The 24,103-nt window shown below is 41.5% G+C and overlaps 1 protein-coding gene across 1 annotated transcript; it reads left to right on the top strand.

Moving 5' to 3' along the window:
• Positions 1–493: 493 nt before the first annotated feature.
• On the top strand, positions 494–14,305 carry ZFP37 (ZFP37 zinc finger protein). Its single transcript, XM_030293814.2, has 4 exons — positions 494–625; positions 5,967–6,093; positions 6,402–6,536; positions 11,704–14,305. The coding sequence occupies exons 1-4, from the start codon at positions 494–496 to the stop codon at positions 13,242–13,244; spliced, it is 1,935 nt and encodes a 644-aa protein (XP_030149674.2). The 3' UTR covers positions 13,245–14,305.
• The last annotated feature ends 9,798 nt before the right edge of the window (positions 14,306–24,103 follow it).

Genomic DNA, 24,103 nt, shown 5'->3' with positions numbered 1-24,103 from the left:
GACTGAGCCACCCAGGCGCCCCTAAAGACGTGTATTTGGACGATTAGTGCTCTCTCTCTATGAAACAATGGTGTCTGAGCGATCGGGCCTTTTCTCCTTCCTCCTCAATCTCTCTTACTATCCTGGCTGTCTGGATCCCGCGCTGGGCCTCGTGATTGCGGGGTTCCCGGCAACCGGCTGCAGTGACGGATTCAGAAAGGCGACTCCGAATTCTGCATTTGCGTGGCCGAGCCTCCGGACGCCGGGGCTGGGATGTCGAGCGCCGCGAGGCACCGTGCAGTGGGTACCTGAGCACGCTTCCTGCCGCCTCGCATCTCAGCTCTCGGAACCCTCCGCGGCGTCCCGGGGCCACCAGCCCGCGCGCGCGCCGGGAGCGCGAAGCCCCCGCTGTACGGCGGAGCCTCGGTCAAGATGGCCGCGCCCTCCCGCGATACCCAGGGGCGCCGCCATCGCAGGCGCCGGGCTCGCTAAGGCCGCGCTTCGAGCAGCCGCCATGTCGGCCTCCGCCTGCGACCCGATCCTCACAAAGCAGGAGAGCGTGGGCCGGAGGAGGGGTGCGGGAACGGCCGAAGGGGCCGGGTGTGCCGCGGAGATGGCCGTGTCGGAGCCGGGGGGCAGCGCCGCGGTGAGCGCGACGGCGGGGCGGGGCGGCCGGGCGGTCCGCGGTGGGCTAGTTGGGGGTCCGTGATTGGAGGGTGGCCGCCGTCTCTGAGAGGAGCGATTTGGGAATTGGAGGCGAGGCTGGAGGGTCTTCTGGCGGGGGGAGGGGTGGTCAGCGTGCTGGGGGAATCTGTGGCGCAGTGATGGGGGGCCTGCGCGGTCCGTGGGTGCCACAGTTTAAGGAAATCCGTGTTTCGAGGTATCTGCGATGACAGTGATGGCGGGGGGCGGGGTGGGGGTGGGGTGGCCCGAAAGGCCATGGTTTGGAAGGCTGTGGGGATCAGAAATGGCTTCGTGGTGTGTCAGAGATTGGGGAGGTGTGTGGCAATGTGTGGTCTATGGGAGTCTATTACGGTGCCTGTGGTAGTTGGAGACCGGACTGTCCCTGTCTGTGTGCAGAGGTCCTTTAGGAGTTTATTGAATAGTGAAAGGGAAGCGATGATGATGGTTTAGAATAGGGTCGTAGCAAGGGAATGAAAAATCAGATTCAGAATACATCTAGAGATGAGCCAGTAGGACTTCCTGATGAGCTGATATGAAACATGGGGGAAGAGAAGAATCAAGATTTTACATCTAGACTTTTGGCTTGAGGAACCGGATAAAGGGTGCTTCCTTTTTCTGCGAAAGGGTTGTGTTGAAGACGACCAGATTTGGTGGATATAAATGGGAGCCAGAAGGGGATGACAGTGGTTCTGCTTTGGCCACATCAAGACGCCCATTACATGCCCAAGTAGAGATGTTGAATAGTCATTAGATGCATGAATCTAGAATTCGGAGAGGTGTGAGCTGGAGAATTCATAATGAAAGACGTCAAGCATAAAGATGGTGCTTGAAGCCATAAGATTGGATGAGGTCACCTGCAGAGGGGACGCAGATAGAGAAGAAAAGAGGGACCAAGGACAGAGCTCTGGGTCACTCATACATTTAGAGGTTTGGAAAAGAACAGAAAAAGAGGGAGAGTGAGGAGTAGCCACTGAGATATGATGAAAATTGTAAATGTGGTGTCAAAGAAGCTTAAAGAAGAAAGCTTTTCAAGACCATGCGAGTCAGTTGTGTCATAAGCTCTTGTGAGTCCCAGACTTATCACTGCAGAGAATTTGACTTTGGCAAGATGTAGCTCAATGGTTATTTTGATTAAGAAGAGTTTTTTTTCATGGAGCGATGAGGGTAAAATCCTGTTGGAATGAGTCGAAAGAATGGAGGTGATGAAATAGAGACAGAGTATAGACAACACCAGGAGTTTTGCTGGTAAAAGGAGCAAATACATTGGCATTGGATGGGACATGTGATTAAGAGACAGTTTTCATTGGATGAATGATATTAAGGCAACTTTGTATGTCAGTCGGAACGATTCAGTAGAAAGGGAAAAATAGGTGACACAAAAGAGAGAGGTTAATTGCAGGGGGTGAAGTCCTGAAGAAAGCAGTTGAGGATAGGATCCAAAGCATAAGTGGAGAAACTGGCCTTCAGTGACAGAAGGGACACGTCTTCCATTTCAACAGAAAGGAGACAGATGATAGGGGTTTGGAAACAGATTGGTGGAATTGGTGGTAACAAGGCAAGGTAGTTCTTGTTCACGTACATTTATTTTGTCTTTGAAAGTGTAAGGCAAATTCATCAGCTGACAGTGGGAAAGGAGTAGGTGCTGCAGATTTCAGAGAGAAAGAGGAGAATGTTTGGAATAATCATCTTGGAAAGAGGAACAGGAAGCTCTCAGTATTGGGTGCCCATTTGAGATATGTGTCATCAATTTGAAGTGAGTCCAGTCAGCACAGTTGTTTGACTTTTTTCTTTTGGAATGTTTAACTGCAAGGTTGCAGGCAGAGATTAAGTTGGGTTTTAAGTTTGAGGCTTTGCTAGGGAAGTACAGTGGAGAAGAAGAGGGGCAAGGAAGTGAAAGCTGTTTTCCGTGGAGTGTGTATGGTGTTAGAACTAAATCTAAACGGGACAGGTGAAAAGTAAGGCTGCGTGGCAATGGAAGGTTGTGAAAAAATGGTTAGGATCGATGGGTATGAGGGCCGAATGTATTTGGAGAAATATTGACATGGAAGGTACTAGAAGAAGTAAGCTGGCAGGACAGTGTTTTAAGTAGAGATTTTAGAGGTGCTGTAATGTATGTGGCAAGGGTCTAAAGAATGCCTGGGCGACGAATCAGTGGCTGAGTTTGGGTAGAAGAAAAGATTGTTGGAGTCAGGAAAGAGAAAGGCCAGGGTGTGGAAGGGCTCTTCTGCATTGATGCAGTTAGTGGAGGAGCTGTAGGGAAGAGGAGGCTGGTGTTCAGGTTTGCAGTGAATGAGGCAGAATTACTGTGCGGAAGAGTTGACATAAGTGGCCCCTAACAGCTGTCCTTAGAAAAGCCTGCTTGCAAGGTTGACCTTTGGCTGACACCTGAGAACTTAGACTGCAGGAGGCTTTGCACCATTCCCAGAAATGATAAAAGTGGCTCCCTGTGCCTGAACGAAACTATGTAGGGGCGCCTGGGTGGCTCCATCAGTTAAGCGTCCGACTTCGGCTCAGGTCATGATCTCACAATCCATGAGTTTGAGCCCCGCGTCGGGCTCTGTGCTGACAGCTCTGAGCCTGGAGCCTGCTTCAGATTCTGTGTGTGTGTGTCTCTCTCTGCCCCTCCCCTCCTCCCGCCCACTGTCTCTTTCTGTCTCAAAAATAAATAAAACATTTAATAAACTAAACGATGTAAACAATGCGGTTTATGCTGAACTCCTGATTTCCTTCTGGGGATCCGGGACTTTTGTGTGTGCCAGGCAGAGGGTGCCCGTGAGCGCCACTGAGTCTCTATAGTGCTTCCTTGGGAAACACCATTTCACACGTGTTCTCACGATTTGTTTCTGGAGGAATCATTTGTGGCCTGTGTGACTCCACTGGAAGAGGACTCTTGGATACTTGTGCCTGGCTTCCTCTAGATTTCACCCCATGCACCTTTTCCTTAGCTGTACGACATCGTAGCTCCGAGTACAACTATATGGCGAGGCTGTGAGTTCTTCTAGTTAATCGTTGAAATGGAGGGTTAATGGGTTGAAGTCTGGTGATACTCTAAACATGATAGGGATTTTTTTTTAATTTTGTTAACGTTTTTATTTATTTTTGAGACAGAGAGAGACAGAGCATGAATGGGGGAGGGTCAGAGAGAGGGAGACACAGAATCTGAAACAGGCTCCAGGCTCCGAGCTGTCAGCACAGAGCCCGACGCGGGGCTCGAACTCACAGACCACGAGATCATGACCTGAGCTGAAGTCGGCCGCCCAACCGACTGAGCCACCCAGGCGCCCCAAAACATGATAGGGATTTTGAAGGATGAATGAAGAATAGTTGAAAGTTATCGTTGACCTCATCTTCAGGCCGTGACGTACACGAGTCATGGTTGGGCCAAACCAAATAACCTCCAGCAGGGAAACTTGTAAGGGAGCAGGATCCTCAGGAGAAGGTAGATTTCAGGCAAAGCAAGCAGGTGAAGGGAATGGCTAAAGAGATTGAAGGTATAGTGAAGCTGGCTGGTACTGATTCGGGTTTCTGTAAAGGCCACTGTTGGTGGAGGTCTGTTGGCGTCAGTGATTGGGGACTGGTAGAGTCAGGATTTGGGGTTGCATCAGAGAAGAGACTGATGTGTTCTTTAGGTATCCATAGTTGAGAGACCTGTGGGATTTTGTGATTGGAGTGTGTGGGGGCGACTGGGGAGATTTGTTGCTGTTACCGATAGGGGACTTCGTTGGGATCAGTCTATCAGTGATTGAGAGGCCACTGACAGTCAATGATGGGACTTCTTAGATGTCCATGACTGGAGGTTTGTCAGGTCAGAGATTGGTGACATACACAGCTAATTGATTGGTAGTCTATGGAGGTAAGGAGTTATTTTTCAATGTGAAACAAATCTGTTCAAGCGTGTATTCATTAGTGGCAAACTTCTCCAGTAGCTGTGTCTCCTCCTCTCACCTGCCTAATAAGAGATCTTAAACATGCTTTAATTTCTCCCCACCCCCCACCCCTACCAGTTATAGTCCTGTTTATTTTTCTTAAGTCACGCCTCTTCTTTTTTTTTAATTTTTTAACGTTTATTTATTTCTGAGAGACAGAGCATGAGTGGGGGAGGGGCAGAGAGAGAGGGAGACACAGAATCCTAAGCAGGCTCCAAGCTCCGAGCTGTCAGCACAGAGCCTGATGCGGGGCTTGAACTCATGGACGGCGAGATCATGACCTGAGCCAAAGTCAGACACTTAACCGACTGAGCCACCCAGGTGCCCCTAAGTCACGACTCTTGATTTTAATGACTTTTGTAACAGTTGTACAAGAAGATTATCAAGTTACTTGGATGTAACTAGACATTTGACTGGTTTTATTATTCACAGCTCTTTCTTGTACATTATGTCCTTCCCAATCTTGAAATCTTTATTCTGATTCACTTTTCCTTCTTTTAAAAATCACTCCTTTTCTTCTCCTCCTCCTCCTTCCCTGTCCCTCTCCTTTTCTTTATTTCTAAAATATATACGTATTATATTTTCTGCATCCTTACATGCCTAAAATACATTACTTTTGCTTCCAAATATAGGTGATTTTTTGGCTGGTTCTAAAAATCAAGGATCTCAATTCTTCTACCTCATAAACACTATTCCACTGTTTTTTGTTATAGAAGAAAAGGTAAAGACTGATTCTGTTTGTTTTGGTAATTGTCTTTCTCTCTGATAATTGTATGACTTTTTTCACTCTTTATCCTCTTGAATAAACAAATTCACAAGTGGGACTGTTTTAGTCAGTTTGGGCTGCTACAATGAAGTACCATCAACTGAGTAGCTTATAAACAGCAGAAATTTACTGCTGTCAGTTCTGGAGGCGAGAAGTCCAAGATAGGATGTGAGCCTGGCTGGGATCTGGTGAGACCAACTGCCAGGTTGCAGACTTCTTGTACCCTCACTTGGCAGAAGGAGCAGAGAGAGGAAGCAAGCTGTCTTGTGACTCTTATATGGGCATTAATCCTATTCATGGAGACTCTACCCTCATGAACTCATCCCATTCTAATTACTTCCTGCAGGCCCTATCTCCTAATACCATCACATTGGAGGGGAGGGTTTCAGCGTATGAATTTTGGGGATACTCAAACATTCAGTCCATAATAGGGACATTTCTTAATATGATTTTTGCCTCTCAAAAAATGCATAATTGAGTAAAGAATTAGTATCCACTATAACATCGTGATCAAATTGAATGGTTGAGCTAAGAACAAATCATTATTATCTTGTCCAAATCACTCACTAATGTGAATAACATTAGACTGAATAGAAGTATTGCTATTACAGGGATCAGTAACATTCAAAGATGTGACTATGGCTTTTACCCAGAAGGAATGGGAGCAACTAGATCCTGCCCAGAGGAACCTGTATAAGGATGTGATGCTGGAGAACTACAGCAACCTTGCCTCAATGGGTAAGGACAGTTCTTTCATAATTCAAAATGTGTGCATGGTGATACCTTCTCTCTGAAGTTCTTGATAAATTTGGCCATGGTTATTATGAATCAAAGAGTTGTGATCCCTTTTGGGTACAACTCAAGATACTGTGCCCCTGTCTCCAAAATGGAAGGTCTCCTTGGATAGGGTACATGGGCAGCCATTGTGAAATTTCAGAAGCCGTATATTCTTAATTCTTTCAAGGCTCTGAAGTCCAAATATTAGCGTTTGATTTCTGGGATGTTTGTTTTCCTACCACTCAATTTGTACCATTTCTCGTGAGCAGGTTATCAAGCTCCCAAACCAGACATGATCTCCAAGTTGGAAAAAGGAGAAGAGCCATGGTTGGGGAAGGGCAAAAAACCTAGACAAGGTGGTCCCAGTGAAATAGCAAGACCCAAGCAAATAGGAACCAATGGAAGTAAGTTCCTAGTTTTTTGGTGGTAACTTTGCAATTCTTCAATGATTTATTTATTTATTTATTTATTTACTTATTTACTTATTTATTTATCTATTAATGTTTATTTTTGAGAGGGAGTGAGCATGAGCAGGGGAGGGGCAGAGAGAGAGGGAGACAGAGGATCCGAAGCAGGCTCCGCTCTGACGGCAGAGGGCCTGATGCGGGGCTCATGAACCGTGAGATCATGACCTGAGTCAAAGTCGGACGCTTAACTGACTGAGCCACCCAGTCAACCCAGTGAATAATTTATTTTTAAAATCTTAAATATTTGAGACCTTTCTTTCTTAACCAGGAGTAGCAGTTGAAAAATATCCTCTCCTGGGGGAGGAGGAGTTCAAACTACAAAGATTCTCTAACCTTGGAGATTCTAATATCTCTTCTGTCTGTGAACCTGTCTACGTGTGAGGTTCTCATATGAGGTTCACAGTAGTTGTAAGCCTGTGTTCACGTATGGGGGTTTGCTTATACCACTTGCATCAGTTAGCTTAGGCTAAGTTATGCTCCACTGAGGAATGACCCCCAAATCTCAGTGGCTTCCAACAAGAAAGATTTGTTTCTTGCTCATGCTGTAGCCCTATTCCACATTATCCTTTGGACCTACATCGAAAGAGCAGCCCCTATTTGGCAAATCCTGCTCTCATGTCACAAGGAAAGAAGAATGAGTAGAACCACTTGTTGACTTAAAACTACTGAATGGAAGTGGTAGATATCTCTTTCTGCTCACATTTTATTGGCTAATTGGTTAGAGCAGATCACCTGGCCACTCCTAAGCTCAGCAGGGTAGGAATGGACAGCCTTCTCCAGGGAGGATTCAAGTGGCATGCAGGGGCCTGGGAGGTACAATCTTTCCACAGGGAACAGTAATACAGTATGCCACACCATTCATATTGTGGTAGGAAAAAGGTGACAGCTAGAGTTCTGAACCTTTGATACCAGCCCCTCAGATGCCTAACTGACCTTTCCATATATAGTCAGTCATCTTTCCTCATTTATGCTCTCCATTGCTCAGCTTCCAGGAGGAGCAGTGACTCCTCTTAGCTGTTCTCAAAGTCCCATCACTGCTTACCTTGTTTAAAGCAGTGCTGTTTTTTATTATCTCCTTTTTTACTAATATCCTCAGTATATTTCCCTTCATCCAGTCAAATTCTGGGACTCCATGATATGTTTCTCTCCTTATGTGTTCAAACCTTCTTGGGTCCATCCTCTTTCCAAATCTCTTGGCATGATGCTCCCTGCCTTTAATTACTTTCCACCTCCCTTCTTTCACTGTGAAAATGCTCCAGACCTGTGGTCTATAATGAATCATCATTTCCATTTGCTCCTTAACCTCTACAGTCAAATCCTACAGATTTTGTGTCTCTATGTAAATTTCTGGCTTTAAAGTAACCCCTGCTTACCTTCCAGCGCATAGTTTAATAGTTTCGATCAGCATGAAATTCTTGCCTACTTAGCTTAAATTATATACCACTTAAATCTGATCTTCTAAGTGCTTCTTTACATTTATTTCACCAGATTCTCTTCTTTCCACTTGCTGAAGTATCCCTAAGGTTTTGTCTTCTGCTCTCTGTTCTTCTTTTTTTTTCTATTGTATTTTCCTCAAAAGAATCATTTGTGCAAATACAAGCTACTTATTCTACATGGGCGACTTTCAAGAAAAATTTATCTTGTCCAGATAAATCTCCAGTGTCTTTGTGTTGCACTCATATTTTTACCTACTTCACAGGAAAGCTCATTCTCAGAGTGTCAGAAAGGGAAAGCTTTATATTTCTTTCTAAATTAGAGCTTCCTTTCACCTTCCATATTTTTATCAGGGTCTACTTTGAAAATTTTTTTAACGTTTATTTTATTTTTGAGAGAGGGGAGGGGGGAAGGGGCAGGCAGAGAGGGAGCCACAGAATCTGAAGCAGGCTCCAGGCTCTGAGCTGTCAGCACAGAGCCTGACGTGGGGCTCGAACTCACGAACTGCAAGAACATGACCTGAGTGGAAGTCGGACCCTTAACCTACTGAGCCACCCAGGTGCCCCGGGTCTACTTTGATTTAAGGCCTGTCTACCATGGAGTTCCGGTGCATCTTTGCTCTATTTTCTCTTTTTCTATCCTCTCCTCAGTTCCTGATTTGTTTGTTTGCTTTCTTCACTTCTCACGGACATCACCCAAATTAGCTTTACATTATCTCATACCTAAATTGTTCTAATTCTTAGGCTGATTTGTTGAATCCATTTTTGAAGTAATTCATCTTAGGTGTTGCCACCAAATATTAAAATATTCACTTATTATTTACATCACTATAGTCCCCAACTTAGCAGAATGTTTACAGTATATTTTTAAGTGTCCTCTGAATTTTCCAACTCTCCACGAATTCTTGAAACCAGAAGGACTAGTCCTTCAAATGGCGAATGAAGGGACCTCATGGAGTTTTCGATCCATCCATTAGTGGCTCCAATTTTGGCGTGTTTACTTTTCTCACTGATACTTGGTGTTGCAACTAAAAAATAATACTGAATCATTTAATACATCTTTGTCATTGCTACAGTGACTTTCTTCTCAGTTCAGTTTCCTATATAGTACTTGGAATTGCTTCAAGGAAAGACTATTCTATTCCTTCCAATGATTTGCTGAGTCTATTGAGCTATATACGTCAGTCCTTTTAGCTTAACATTCAGGTGTTACTCTCTGATTCAGGATAAGCTTACAGTCTTTTTTTTTTTTTAATGTTTATTTATTTTTGAGAGAGAGAGAGAGAGAGAGAGACAGAATTGGAAGCAGGCTCCAGGCTCTGAGCTGTCACCACAGAGCCTGATGCGGGGCTTAAACTCAACAGACCGCAAGTTTATGACCTGAGCCGAAGTTGGACGCTTAACCGACTGAACCGTCCAGGCGTCCCAGGATAAGCTCACAGATGTAATCACATGCTCTGTCAGACTCAACTCTCTTCATTATTACCCTATTATTATACCATTTCACTAGTTCAGATTCTATCTTTTCCCCTCATGGTAAATTTCTCTCGTAGTGCTTTATATTTTTTCCTGCTGGCCAATCTTCATCATTATAAGAGGTTCTTATAATGTTACACCTCAAGGGGAAAGGTTTGAGTTTTGATCCCTTTCTTCCCAGAAGATTTGCCTCTATCCTCTCCAGAATCCTTGCACATTGGAAGAGGCTGCCTTTGTCTTGCTCTTGTTCTACCCTTTCCCCCAAAATGCTTGTACCACTTAAAGTTTCCTAAAGGAAGAAGCACCTGGCAACTCTACCTCTCCCTGTTATATCTATACCACTATATCTATACCCACAAAAATTGATTTTTTTACCCCATGGGAACTAATCTCTTCAAAGTCCTCCATGAAAGTAATGGTGTTTCCTGGCTTATATCCAAATACTAAAACTATTTTCTGTTTGATCCCAGTTTTCACTTTATCCATGTGTTGTTCCTTCATGACCAAGGTAGCTGTTCAGTTTCTTTCATTCTTTGAGACTCTTACATCTGTTTCTCTCTTTGAGTCTGTTTAATTCCCATCCTAAAGCTTTTTCTGTTTTTCCACACACATACCTGAAGAAAGCTGCCTCAAAATGGTAGTCCCAACTCTTAAGTTTTTGGATTTTTACACATGTCGTATCCATACCTAGCTAAAAGAGGTCTTTGAATTTCAATTCTAAATTCTTAGGAGAAAGGATAGTATTGGTCTAGTTTGGGCCCTGTGTTTACCACTGTTCAATCAATTGTTTTCAACCAGAGTTTGGATCATAATGGTACAAACATAATTGCCTCCATGTGTCAGTGTGGGTGGTGGACTCAGAGAAGGAAAACACACACTGGGAAGGTATCTTAAAATGTGTAATTGTATAACGTGTGGAAGGAAGGACGTGAGCAATCACTTAAAGCTGGGAATAAGCTTAAAGTTTATGATTAGTAATTAGTAGAGTGACCTGACAGAAACAAAGGTATGCTCCATAGCAAACTGTTGGAAAACAGATACATGTGTACATTGTAACTCTAAATGGTGTAAATCTCATTTCTATGAGAAGTCTCATTTCTATGAATTTTATCATGGTAAAAGCATCAGGGGACTCAGAAACTGTAGGGTTTTTTGTTTGGTTGGTTTTTTAGTTTTTCGGGGGTTTTTTGGTTGTTTGTTTGTTTTAGTACAGGAATGTCATTATTATATTGATCGTAGGTGGTAGCACTGGAACACCCTTTCCTGCTTATTCCCTTAGTCACCTATAAGCTGTTTAGTATTTCTTGGTAGACTTCCCTTATTTTCTCTATTTTGGCTCTTTGGAGGGCAGTAACAAAAATATACTCAGGCTAGCCTAAGTAAATCGAGGAATTTACTATAAGGACTTAGGTTTATCTCTTGTAACCTAAAGGTGGATATGTCAGCCTGACCCTACCAGGGATTAGAACTAGGAACTGGAAAGCCATCCAGAATTGGGATTAGATAAATGGTCTCTTTGAGAACATGTGATCTCACATCTCTGCTTCTTTGTGGATGTATGCTTCGTTCTTCATACTGATGAACTTTCTGTTTACACAGGGAAGATATGACTTTACTATTACTCGTTTTATATCATTGTAAAAACCCAATGGAGACAAACTAGAGTCTAAATATTTAGGAGGAAGACTCATATTGGACACTTTGGCTTCAGCCAGATGTGTCTCCAATTGTGACCATAGAGAGCTGAATTAATGTAGTACAGGCTGTGGGAGCCAAATACTGTGAATGAATTGGCAGTTATCAAAGCTGGGAAGCTTGGGCTGTGGAGAAACCTCAAAAAATACCAACTACAATCACAAGCTCTTTTAACTTCATCTATTACCTAGTCACTGCTCCTTCAGTTTATCTTATCATCTATCCCAGGTTACAAGGTTATATTTGTAAACAGGCAAAATTTTTTCTAATTACTATTGTCAATTATCTTTTCTTGGATAAGCACTTGGAAGTGCTGTCTACAGCACTTTCCCCTCAAGTCCAAAAGCTTAGGGACATTTACACTTGATATTTCATTCACCTTGGGATGTGAAGCTTGAATAAAGATTCAGCCCCACAATAGGGCATTTGTTTTACAAGTTGTAGTTCAAAATATGAGAGTGAAAAGATTCATAAGAATGTCTCATTGAATTCCATTTTAGAAGAAGTCCAGCAAGAGAACGACCAGCTAGCGAATCACCAGGAATCTCAAAACAAACTCCTTAGGGAAGTTGCATTCAAGAAAAAAAGTCTGACTAAGAAGAAAGGCCATGAATGTAGCTCATTGGGGGAAATAAATGTGAGTACAAAACATGTTCCTTCAAAAAGAAAGCTTAAATTTGATTCACATGGAAAGAGTTTGAAACAGAATTTAGACTTACTTGGTCATATAAGAAACTATGCAAAAAAGAAACCTAATGTAACTAAAGAGCACAAGAAATCTTTCAGCCATAGCTTACCTGATACAAAGAAAAACAAAAATCAAACTGGAAAGAAACAGAAATTATCCAACCATAGTTTATCTAATAAGCATGACAAAACTCAAACTGGCAAGAAACATGAGAAATTATCTCATCATAGCTCATCCCGTACTAAATGCGACAAAATTCAAACTGGAAAGAAACATGAGAAATCATCCAGCCGTAGCTCATCTACTAAGTGTGACAAAACTCAAGCTAAAGCCAAACCCTATGAATGTAATCAATGTGGAAAGGTTCTCAGTCACAAGCAAGGACTCACTGACCATCAGAGAATTCATACTGGGGAGAAACCATATGAATGCGATGAATGTGGGATAGCCTTTAGCCAAAAGTCACACCTCGTTGTGCATCAGAGAACTCACACTGGAGAAAAGCCATATGAGTGTACTCAGTGTGGGAAAGCCCACAGTCATAAACATGCCCTCACTGACCATCTGAGAGTTCATACTGGGGAAAAGCCCTATAAATGTACTGAGTGTGGGAAAACCTTTAGACACAGCTCAAACCTTATTCAACATGTAAGATCTCATACAGGTGAGAAGCCCTATGAATGTAAGGAATGTGGAAAATCCTTTAGGTATAACTCATCTCTTACAGAACATGTGAGGACTCATACAGGTGAAATACCATATGAATGTCATGAATGTGGAAAGGCTTTTAAGTATAGCTCGTCCCTTACTAAACATATGAGAATTCATACAGGCGAGAAGCCCTTTGAATGTAATGAATGTGGGAAAGCTTTCAGCAAGAAGTCACACCTCATTATACATCAAAGAACTCATACTAAGGAGAAACCCTACAAATGTAATGAATGTGGAAAAGCATTTGGGCATAGCTCATCTCTTACTTACCACACGAGAACTCATACAGGTGAAAGTCCTTTTGAATGTAACCAATGTGGAAAGGCCTTCAAACAAATTGAAGGTCTTACTCAACATCAGAGAGTTCATACTGGGGAAAAACCCTATGAATGTAATGAATGTGGGAAAGCTTTTAGCCAAAAGTCACATCTCATTGTACATCAGAGGACTCATACTGGGGAGAAACCTTTTGAATGTAATGAATGTGGAAAAGCTTTCAATGTAAAGTCACAACTTGTTATACATCAGAGATCCCACACTGGAGAGAAACCCTATGAATGTAATGAATGTGGGAAAGCTTTCAAACAAAATGCATCCCTTACCAAACATGTGAAAACTCATTCAGAAGAAAAATCTCAGTGAAATTAATGTGGGAAAACCTTTTAACTAGAGGTTTTATTTAACCTTAGAAGAAGTCTGAATTTTAAGGATGTTAGAAAGCCTTTAATAAGAAGTCACACCTCGTTACATACGAGGGAATTTGAAAATGAATCTTACAGGGAAGCAATGGATGGAGAGTTTAAACTTGATACCAACCTTTTATAGAAAATACTGTTTTAAAAGTACTCAATTATTAATTATTTATGTGTTCAGACCAAAATATAAAGCTTTTAAAAATGTTAATAAGCTGAAAAATCAGAGCAGTAGAGAAGCAAATTACATATGCTGAATTCCTGAGTTGCTTGAGTTTTGTGTACTTAAGCACCGCATATGAGAATTGAATTTGCATATCTGTTAATTTCCATGTATAAATGTATGTGGCCACTGGTATGAGCCTGATCTTTGATATTATCACCTCTCTCTTTCTTAATGTCTTTGTTAGCTTCTGCATCAGCTGCAAACTTCCTAAAGGTTATTTATGTAAAAAATATTAACAGAAAATTAAGAGAAAAAATGAAAGCAGCTGAGGATGCACAGGTGCTGGTGGGGAATGATGTCCAAGATACATCGTTAAGTGAAAAAAGCAGATTGCTGAACTGTGTGTATAGTATGTTCCCACTTTTGTACAAAAGGGTGTGCATTTGCCTGTCTCTGTGTGTGTATATATGTATGTGTGTATATATGTATATGTATTTGTATGTAAATAGACTTGGTTTGAAAAAATATATAAGAAACCTTATAGTGGTTTCTATGAGCACAGGAGTACAGGAATGGGAGCTGGGACTGGAGGGAGACCTCCTTTTTATTATATCCTGTATACGAATTTTTGAACAATTGAAATGTATTATTTTCACAACTAAAGTCCTTTTAATATGCATACATCAACACTGATTAAAATTTTCACTGAGCCCACTCCATGGTGTTGTTTACAAAGTAAAAGTTTCTAGGAAGGGTGGTGAATCTGAGGATATGGCATTAAACTTGATATTGAATTCACAAAGGCTTTTCCTATCAAACACACGTCCTTTTATTAAAATAATGAATTACAACTATAATTCTGTACTGTGTTTCTTCTATATGCCATTTTTTAAAACGACTGAAGATAAATTTTGATTTTAGGTGAATGAAAGTGCTTTTCTGAACAGTCACTCCGTTTTGTCTCATATTCAGAGCACGTATATACAAACACCTCAATCTGGGGTTTCAAATGTATTGTAACAAATGCCACTACTTCCTGTTCTTGCCCAATAGCAAACATTGCTAATGGGTCACCACACTCATTCTGAGTGAATCTAGACGTGGCCTCAGAATCATTCTTAAGCATGTATTCCAGGGGCACCTGGGTGGCTCAGTTGGTTAAGCGCCCAATTTCAGCTGAGGTCATGATCTCACAGTTTGTGGGTTTGAGCCCCACATCAGGCTCTGTGCTGACAGCTCAGAGCTTGGAGCCTGCTTCGGATTCTGTGTCTCCCTCTCTCTCTGCCCCTCCTCTGCTCATGCTGTGTCTCCCTCACTCTCAAAAATAAGTAAACATTAAAAAAAAAAAAAAGCATGCATTCCAGAGGTTACTATGGATCAATTTGAGTTTGCACATGAGACCTATTTTCCACTGCATACTTATTTATTTTTTTAATTAAAAATAATATTTTTTATTAAAATTTTTTTTAACGTTTATTCATTTTTGAGAGACAGAGAGAGACAGCATGAGCGGGGAAGGGGCAGAGAGAGGGAGACACAGAATCTGAAACAGGCTCTAGGCTCTGAGCTGTCAGCACAGAGCCCGACACGGGGCTCAAACTCACAAACTGTGAGATCCTGACCTGAGCTGAAGTCGGACGCTCAACCGACTGAGCCACCCAGGCGCCCCTAAAAATAATTTTTTAATGTTTATTTGAGAGAGAGAGAGACAGAGCGCAAGCAGGGAAGGGGCAGAGAGAGAGGGAGACACAGAATCCAAAGCAGGCTCCAGGCTCTGAGCTGTCAGCACAGAGCCTGCTGCAGGGCTTGAACTCACGAACTGTGAGATCCTGACCTGAGCTGAAGTTGGACACTTAACCGACTGAGCCACCCAGGTGCCCCTATTATTATTATTTTTTATTCACGAGTCATAGATAAAAAACACAGCTGAATTGTATTAAAATTTAAGTTGTTACACTAAAAACAGTGACTTAAGCACAAAAATGGTTTCATAATATAAGGTAATAATAATATTTGGCATGTATGTCACCTTTTACGTTTTTACAGCACATTTACTACATTACCTCATTTGTTCTTCAGAAGAAACATACGGGTTAATAAGCAAGACTTTTTTAGTGGTCAGTTCTGCTCAATAAATATTTCATCTGGATACTAGGCTAGTATAATGATGGCCCCTCAGCGAATATGTGGTTAAGTGCCATCTTTGCAAATATTTCCCATTCAAATTCCTGCCTTCTTGATCTCCTCACTTCAGAGAATTAACAGATATAAGTATCGAGAATGAAATGTGTGTGTATATACACGTGTGTGTTGAAAAATCAACTCATGAATGTTATACCCTCATTTCTAAGTAACTTATTTACTTTCAGAGAAGGAAAATGCAATGTGAAAGCCATTTTCCATCAGTAATTTGTAACCAGGTGGAAGCCTGGCACCAAACACAGAATGAATCTTCACTTTCCAGAGCTGTGGAAAGTCTGCACTTTTTAGAAGGATAAAACAGTTGCATGTGATGACTAGGTCAAATTTCCCACACCTTGTGGAGAACCCATAATAGTACCATACCTGGGACAGTGAGGAATATAGGTATGTATGCCTGAGCAGTGGAAATAAGTGTTTGAAAGCCAACGTGTACGGTAAAAAAAGGAATTAAATGTTAGCATCAATGACTGAAGAAAGGATGTCTAAAAAATTATTGGAGATGAAGAATGAAAGAAAATAGACATACAGAGGTGAGTTTAAATGATAGCATGTGTCAAAATTGACTGGAGGGCTTGTTAAAACACAGACATTAGAAATGGGCCCCATCCACAAAGTTTCTGACTCAGTAGGTCTGGGACAGTAGGGGGTGGGAGGCTGAGAATTTGCATTTTTAATAACTTCCCAGGAGATGCTGATGGTGCTGGTCTGGGGACCACACTTTGAGAAACACTGGTATAAATGATTGTTAAAATTTAAAAGTATTTGAAAATGTTTCTGAGACATTTCTTTAATATAAAGATAATGTTTATACAAATACATATGTTAGAAAATGCAAAATATCACTATCATTATGTGGATGGTGATTCAAGATTGTCAGTTTAGGAGTTTTATGTTTTTCTAAGTAATTTTTCTAATTTCATGAATTGACTTTATTTTATTGTAATGAGTTTTCATTAGTGGTATGGCCAAGTAGATTCCTACTGATCCTGACCCTCCACAGATAATAGTTATAAACTCTGGAAAACCACACACACACACACACACACACACACACAACCAATGACCTGAAGGTACTGGAGAGTGAACAAAAGCAGATTATGGAAAAGAGTTGAAATTTGGAAGAAGGGAATGGTAAGTTAGATCACAGCTTTTATCCTGAGGATATGCTAAAGTTGGTGTGGCAGAGGTGGGTAATTTGATAGAAAACATTCAGTCTTTTGGAGATGAAAAAGTACAGGGCTGAGTTTCAGGGAAACCACAGCCACTGAAAAGTGAAAGGAAAATCCCAGAAAAGAAAGACTCAAAGAAGGAGCAACCCAAATTCTGTGAATAAACTCTGCCCAAATCCCTGTCTGATCTCTGAACCATGCATATTTGGCACAGACTCCTAATGTTTCAACTAAAGACAAGAGAACTGAGCTTTTATTTGTGCTGCTGCCCCACAGAATTAGTTTGAAGTTTGAGTTCAACCATGCTAATTACTTGCTAAAACAAAAATGTTAACACTCTTCAGAGAAATATAACAGAATCCAAACTCTCCGCAACTTATCATTCATGATATCTAGGATACAAGAAAAATTTACTTGACAGTTAAACAATTAGGAAAATGTGACCCTATTCAAGAAAAGAGACAACCAATCCAAAAGTTAGGATGAGCATATGAGGATATTAATATAAGTATTATAATACTGCTTAGTGAAATAAAGATATGCTCACAGCGAATACACATTTTTTAAGAACTAAGCAAATAAATAGAAACTGGAGAAAAACCAAAAGAAAACTCTAGAACTTAGAAGTACAATGTCTGAAATTTAAAATTCACTGGAGGGGTGTCTGAGTGGCTCAATTGGTTAAGCATCTGACTTTGGCTCAGGTCATGATCTTGTGGTTTGTGAGTTCGAGCCCCATCTCTGCTGTCAGCGTGGAGCCTGCTTCAGATTATCTGTCCCCCTCTATCTCTGCCCCTCCCCTACTTGCACACTCACTTTCTCTCAAAATTAAAACAAATATTTTAAAAAAGTTTTTTAATTCACTGGATAAGTTTACCAGCAGAATGTAAATGACAGGGAAGTCATTGAACTTGAAATAGGTCAGTAGAAAAAAATTTTTTTAATTTTAAAATTCATAATGGAGGGGTACCTGGGTGGCTCAGTCAGTTAAGCATCCAACTCTTGGATTCAGCTTAGGTCATGATCTCACAGTTTTGTGAGTTCAAGCCCTGTGTGGAGCTATGCTCCGGCAGCACAGAGCCTGTTTGGGGTTCTTTCTCTGCTCTTTCTGCCCCTCCCCAACTTGTGCTGTCTCTGTCTCTCTCAAAATAAACTTAAAAAAATGCATAATAGAAATAGGAAGGGAGATGTAAAAGAAGAAAATCAAAGGAGACAAACAATAGAAATAATAACGTAGTAGACCTAAACCCAATCTTAATCATTTTAAAAGTTAGTTGAGGGGCGCCTGGGTGGCGCAGTCGGTTAAGCGTCCGACTTCAGCCAGGTCACGATCTCGCGGTCCGGGAGTTCGAGCCCCGCGTCAGGCTCTGGGCTGATGGCTCGGAGCCTGGAGCCTGTTTCCGATTCTGTGTCTCCCTCTCTCTCTGCCCCTCCCCCGTTCATGCTCTGTCTCTCTCTGTCCCAAAAATAAATAAACGTTGAAAAAAAAAAAAGTTAGTTGACAAAACTCTCAAATTAAAAGGCAGAGATTTTCATAATGGATAAAAAGGCAAGACCCAGTTTTAGCTCTATACTAAAGATCTATACTTTAAAAAGACACAGAGGGGCGCTGGGGTGGCTTAGTTGGTTAAGTGTCCAACTTTGCCTCAGGTCGTGCTCTCGCAGTTCATGAGTTCAAGACCCGGGTCGGGATCTGTGCTGACAGCTCAGAGCCTGGAGCCTGCTTCAGATACTGTGTCTCCCTCTCTGCCCCTTCCCCACTTGTGGTCACTCTCTCAAAAGTAAAAATTTTAAATAAATAAAAAGACACAATTAAGTCAAAATTAAATGGATTAAAATGATGTATCACACAAATAGTAAGCATACAAAGGCATAAATGGCTATATTTATAGCAGACAAAACAGACTTCTCAATGAAACTATTAACAGATAAAGAGGGTCAGTTTAAAAAGATTAAAAGAGGGGCGCCTGGGTGGCTCAGTTGGTTAAGCGTCCGACTTCAGCTCAGGTCACGATCTTGTGGTCCGTCAGTTCGAGCCCCGCGTCAGGCTCTGGGCTGATGGCTCAGAGTCTGGAGCTTGCTTCCGATTCTGTGTCTCCCTCTCTCTCTGCCCCTCCCCCGTTCATGCTCTGTCTCTCTCTGTCTCAAAAATAAATAAACATTAAAAAAAATTTTTTTAAAGACTAAAAGATTAATTCATCAGGAAGACAAAACATTCATAAACATTTATGCACCTAAAACAGAGCTCTAAAGTATAAGGAGCAGACGTGGAAAGAATTAAGGAGAAATATAAACAATTCCACAATCATAATTGATTTTCACATCCTTCTACAGGCAGCTGATAAAACAGCTAGACAGAACGTTAATAAAGACCCTGTTAACTAACTGGTATTTAAATTAAAATTTTTAAAAAAGGAAAAATTAGTAAGCACATATATTAACTAAAGAACATTATAAAACATCTTGACCTAATTGGTGTTTATAGAACATTAACTCTAGGGGCACCTGGGTGGCTCAGTCAGTTAAGCATCCGACTTCAGCTCAGGTCATGATCTTGTGGTTCAGGAGTTCGAGCCCCACGTTGGGTTCTGTGCTGACAGCTCAGAGCCTGGAGCCTGCTTCGGATTCTGTGTCCCTCTCTCTCTGCTCCTTCCCTGTTCGCGCTCTGTCTTGCTCTCTTTCAAAAATAAATCAAAACATTAAAAAAAAAAACAACCAGTATCTATGAAAGGAAGGAGGAAATGCAGGATTGGACAAAGGACGAAGTTTACATACATTGCAGGCCCAACAAAGCTTCTGCGAACCTGGTGAAGAGCTCTGAACTGAGTGTTTTTCCCATTCACTGTATTAGGCCTCTGGACCCCCATCTTGCTCATTCACCAGATCCAGGCTGCACTGCAAAGGGCATGACCTTGGGTGAGGCAGCTCTCTGTAACGGAGTCCTAGTTCTAAGTAGCTGACAGCTAGAAGTTGTCTTCTTAGTGCACTCCCCCCAGCCAAACATCAAGTCCTTCCTCAAAGAAGAGTCTGGATATGCAACTTTATGTCTATCATACTACTTCCCTTGCTCTGTTTAGATATACTGGTTTTTATATATCGGTGAAGTACTTCCTCCAGAATTCCTGAGTCCCTTTTTGCCTGTGGGGAGAAGTCAGAAGGGAGAGATTAGTGGGATAAACCACAGCTCCTGCTGCTATAGTGGTCCCAGGGTCATAGTAGATAACTCATCACCTCACTTCTCCACTATCCATTTGTAGCGATCTCTGCTGACCTAAGACACTGGCCATAATGCCCTTCTCAGACCTGAACCTGTACATTTACAGTCACAGTTGGGCCAGAGGTACTAAGTGGATCACTGAGTTCTATGTTTTCTTCCCTGCCCACATTGTGTGATAGCCCACTTTCTACTGATATCGGGGTTATTTACCTCTTCTGAAATAGTGATGCCTCCTTTTGCCTACTGGTTCTTTGCACACAAAGAGCTGAGAGTATCTACGCATCAACCTGTAGGGGATGCTGATGTAACAGTGGTGGGTGCCATGGGCTTGCTTATGCAGGCTGTTGCTGAATGTACCACTTCCACCTTAAAATGGATGTTTTCTAAACCCACTTAATTCATGATTTGATGGTTTTGACAGGTTCTACCTCATAATGGGTAGTTCTGGTGGAGTAGTCATTTAGTGTCCCATGGGCATGCATTCTGTTTTTACCAGGATGCAATAGCATGCAAGGAGATGTTTTACAAAAGCATCTAATTGTCCACTGCAGATGGCCCAGCCTTGCTCCAAAACTCCAGGAGCCTATGGTGTTCTCCTATTGGGGCTTGCCACAAACTCCACATGGCATCTCTGCCCACCACTGGCACCACCGATACCAAAGGTTAAATAGACATCAGCTGAGTATGTATGTGGCGTTCTATTTCTGGACTCTCTGTTCCATTTATCTATTGATTTACTTTCATGCCAATATTACCTTGCATTGATTCCTGTAAACCAACAGTAAGTTTTGAAGTCAGGTAAAGAAAGTAAGCCCTCCCACTTTGTTTTTCTTTTCTTTTTTTAAAGTTTATTTATTTATTTTGAGAGAGAGAGTAGGGAGGGGCAGAGAGTGGGAGAGAGAATCCCAAGCAGGCTCCATGCTGTCAGCACAGAGGCTAATGTGGGTCTTGAACTCATGAACTATGAGAGCATGACCTGAGCCAATATCAAGAGTCAGACGCTTTAGCAACTGAGCCACACAGGCGTCCCTGTTTTTCTTTTTTCAAGTTGTTTTGGCACATATTCAATTTGAGAATATTGCTAGATTGTCTGCCACCCATCTATGCATATGGGTGAATAATTACATACTTGATTTTTTTCATATTGGATACTATCAACTTAAAATTTTATCAGTATGGGGGTGCCTGGGTGGCTCAGTCGGTTGAGTGTCTGACTTTAGCTCAGGTCATGATCTCACGGTTCGTGAGTTCCAGCCCCGCATCAGGCTGTGTGCTGACAGCTCGGGGCCTGGAACCTGCTTCCAATTCTGTGTCTCCCTCTCTCTCTGTCCCTCTCCTCCTCACGCTCTGTCTCTTTCTCTCAAAAATAAATACACGTTAAAAAAAATTAAAAAAAATTTTTTTATCAATATGAAAAAGTTCATTGTTTAATTTACATATCTTTAATTATTATTGAGGTACCAGCCTGTTTTTCTATTGGGTTTTTGATCTGTGTCTTTATAGTTGTCTGAAGACATATGTGTCTCAGGAAATAATTCAGTCCTTGACCTGCTTAAATTATTTTGTATATTAAAAATACCAGCTTGTAACCTGATTCATCATCTTTCTCTCCTTTAATATACAAGCTTCTTGAAAATTGGTATTACCTTGGTGTTTCTACTTCCTCAGTCCACATTTATATTTCAGTAGAATTCCGTAGGGCTCTGTCTTCATCATTACTGTGAAACAATTTCTAAAAAGGCCATCTTACTCTTCTCAAATCCAAGGGACATTTTTTTTTCCTTACCGTAGTGGATTTTTGGTTGCATCTGACATTTAATGCTTCCCTCTTCTTGAAATATTTTGCCGTTAGTTCCTCTGACACCATTCCCCCTTGATCTTCTTCTCTCTCCCTCTCTCCTCCGTTCCCATCATCAAGCCCTCTTTCTCTTATCCCTCACCAGTTGGAATTTTCCAGGGCTCCATCCTTGGTGTCTTGTTTTTTCCATTGTATGTGCTTTCCCTGATTGATTGCATATCCTTTCTAGAATAATCTATAAGAACCACCAGTTTTAGATGTATTTTTATTGTATTTGATTGACTGAAGGCAATATTTGGCTTATAAATTCATATCAAAGTAAGTAGCTATCACACATCTGCACACGTCTGCTGCACAGATGATTCTACACGTTTTTTTCCTCATGTGTATAATGCCATTTCTATGGATTGTCTGGCCCATGTTTCCTCTCACCTTATAAGCCACCTGAGAGTAGAGTGGAATACTAAACAGAACTCCCCCCCATCCCCCCGCACACATACAGCATGAATAACTTGGAGTATTTGGGCAGTAAGAATTATTTTTATTGTTTAAGCAAGATGAAATGTCATAAGCTAATGAAAGTAACATAAGAATTCACAAGAAAGTATTCTTTATGTATAGGTGTATGACTATAAAGCAAGAAAGTACACTTATTTGGCTTATGAAATAAAATAAAACATCTTTCATAATTTTATCTATCTATTCTGCTCTGTCTTGTGTATCTCTGTTCCTATCTCTAGGGTGATCACACATCACAGATTGTTCAGGAGAGGCTTTATGTCCCATGTCCAGATACAGTGACTAATTGCACCTCTTTTCACTGTCAAAGCTGTCCTGGTTTGGATGACAAGTTATATTGATAATTATATTAATTACATTTGCCTCTTTACCAAAAGAAATTAATTGATATTCAAAAGACATTCATTAAAGTGTAGTGTAGCATAGTTGGTTAGGAGCATAAGCTCTCAGTCAGACTTTGGGAGTTTACATCATGGCTGCACCAGTAACAAGCTGTGTGACCTTTTGGTGCCTGAAGTTCCTTCTCTGTATAAGGGGATAATAATGGTTTCTCCCTCAGCATTAAATTGGATCAGGGGTCAGCAAACTTTTTTCTGTGAAGGAATAAACAGTAAATATTTTAGACTTGGTGGGCCATATGGTTCTTGTCACAACTACTCAACACTGTCATTATAGCACAAAAGCAACCATAGACAATATCTAAATGAATGAGCATTACTGTGTTCCAATAAAACTTTATCAAAACAGACAGCAGGCCAGATTTGCCTAAGTGTTGTAGATTGCAGACCCCTGCGTTATTTAAACATGTAAAAAACTATTAATTTAGGACCTCACAAGGCACGAGACTCCCCTGATTTTTGGCATGGAATCTCCCCCCAAAATAGGAGTGTGTGGGTATTCCTAACATAGGGAGCCATCTGAGCAAAGATGTAGAGGTGGGATCACTTTGCTCTCAGGTATGTGAGAAGTGGTATATATCTGCTGTTCTGTTGACACTTTCCTTCTTAATCTTGTTTTCCTGACAAACTCCATCCCACACCCCCACCACCACTACCACTCCAGTCCCTGACCAAGTTATTTACCTCTCACTGTGCCCTGCAGCACCAGTCATGCCTCTATCAGGTCACTAGTCACACTACATTGTCACTATCAGATTCTGAGCTCGTTCCTTGCATTACCAAGCAAGACAATAACGAATTGTGTGAGTGAAGGAATGAATGAGCTTTACATTATGGTGGGACTCAATAGACATAAATATGTTTTTAACAAAAAAGGGAAAACTAGGCTGATACTGACACAGGCTTGCCCTGAGTAGCTGTCAGACCAAAGGGGAGAAAAGACAAACACTGGAAATCCCAGTTCTTGGCAATGATGACTGTCATAGTAGAAGGCATATGCAGCTGTGCCCATGAAAAGGCACAGATGCCAGGGGACTCTGGGAAAAAACTTAAAACAGGATATTGGCTCCCAGTTTTGAAGCATGAATAGAAGTTTTCCTGACATATGGTTGGGAAGGACATTCCAGAAGCATCATGGCCACTGTATATGACTTTAAAGAGCTGAGTGAACCCCAAGAATTAATCCATAGTGTCTTTAGGCATTAGTTAGGGCTGGATATTCTGTAGTGATGTTCAAAGACAGACTAAGGCATACTAAAATTTTTAAGTTTATTTGAGCAAAAACTCTCTAATTGGGCAGCACCAAGCCACAAGGGGTAAGAAGTGCTCCACTGACAAGA

This window comes from Lynx canadensis, chromosome D4 (genome assembly GCF_007474595.2).
Source record: "Lynx canadensis isolate LIC74 chromosome D4, mLynCan4.pri.v2, whole genome shotgun sequence".
Taxonomy (NCBI): domain Eukaryota; kingdom Metazoa; phylum Chordata; class Mammalia; order Carnivora; family Felidae; genus Lynx; species Lynx canadensis.
The sequence above is the reverse complement of the archived record's forward strand: the minus strand, read 5'-3'. Positions and strand labels throughout refer to the sequence as shown.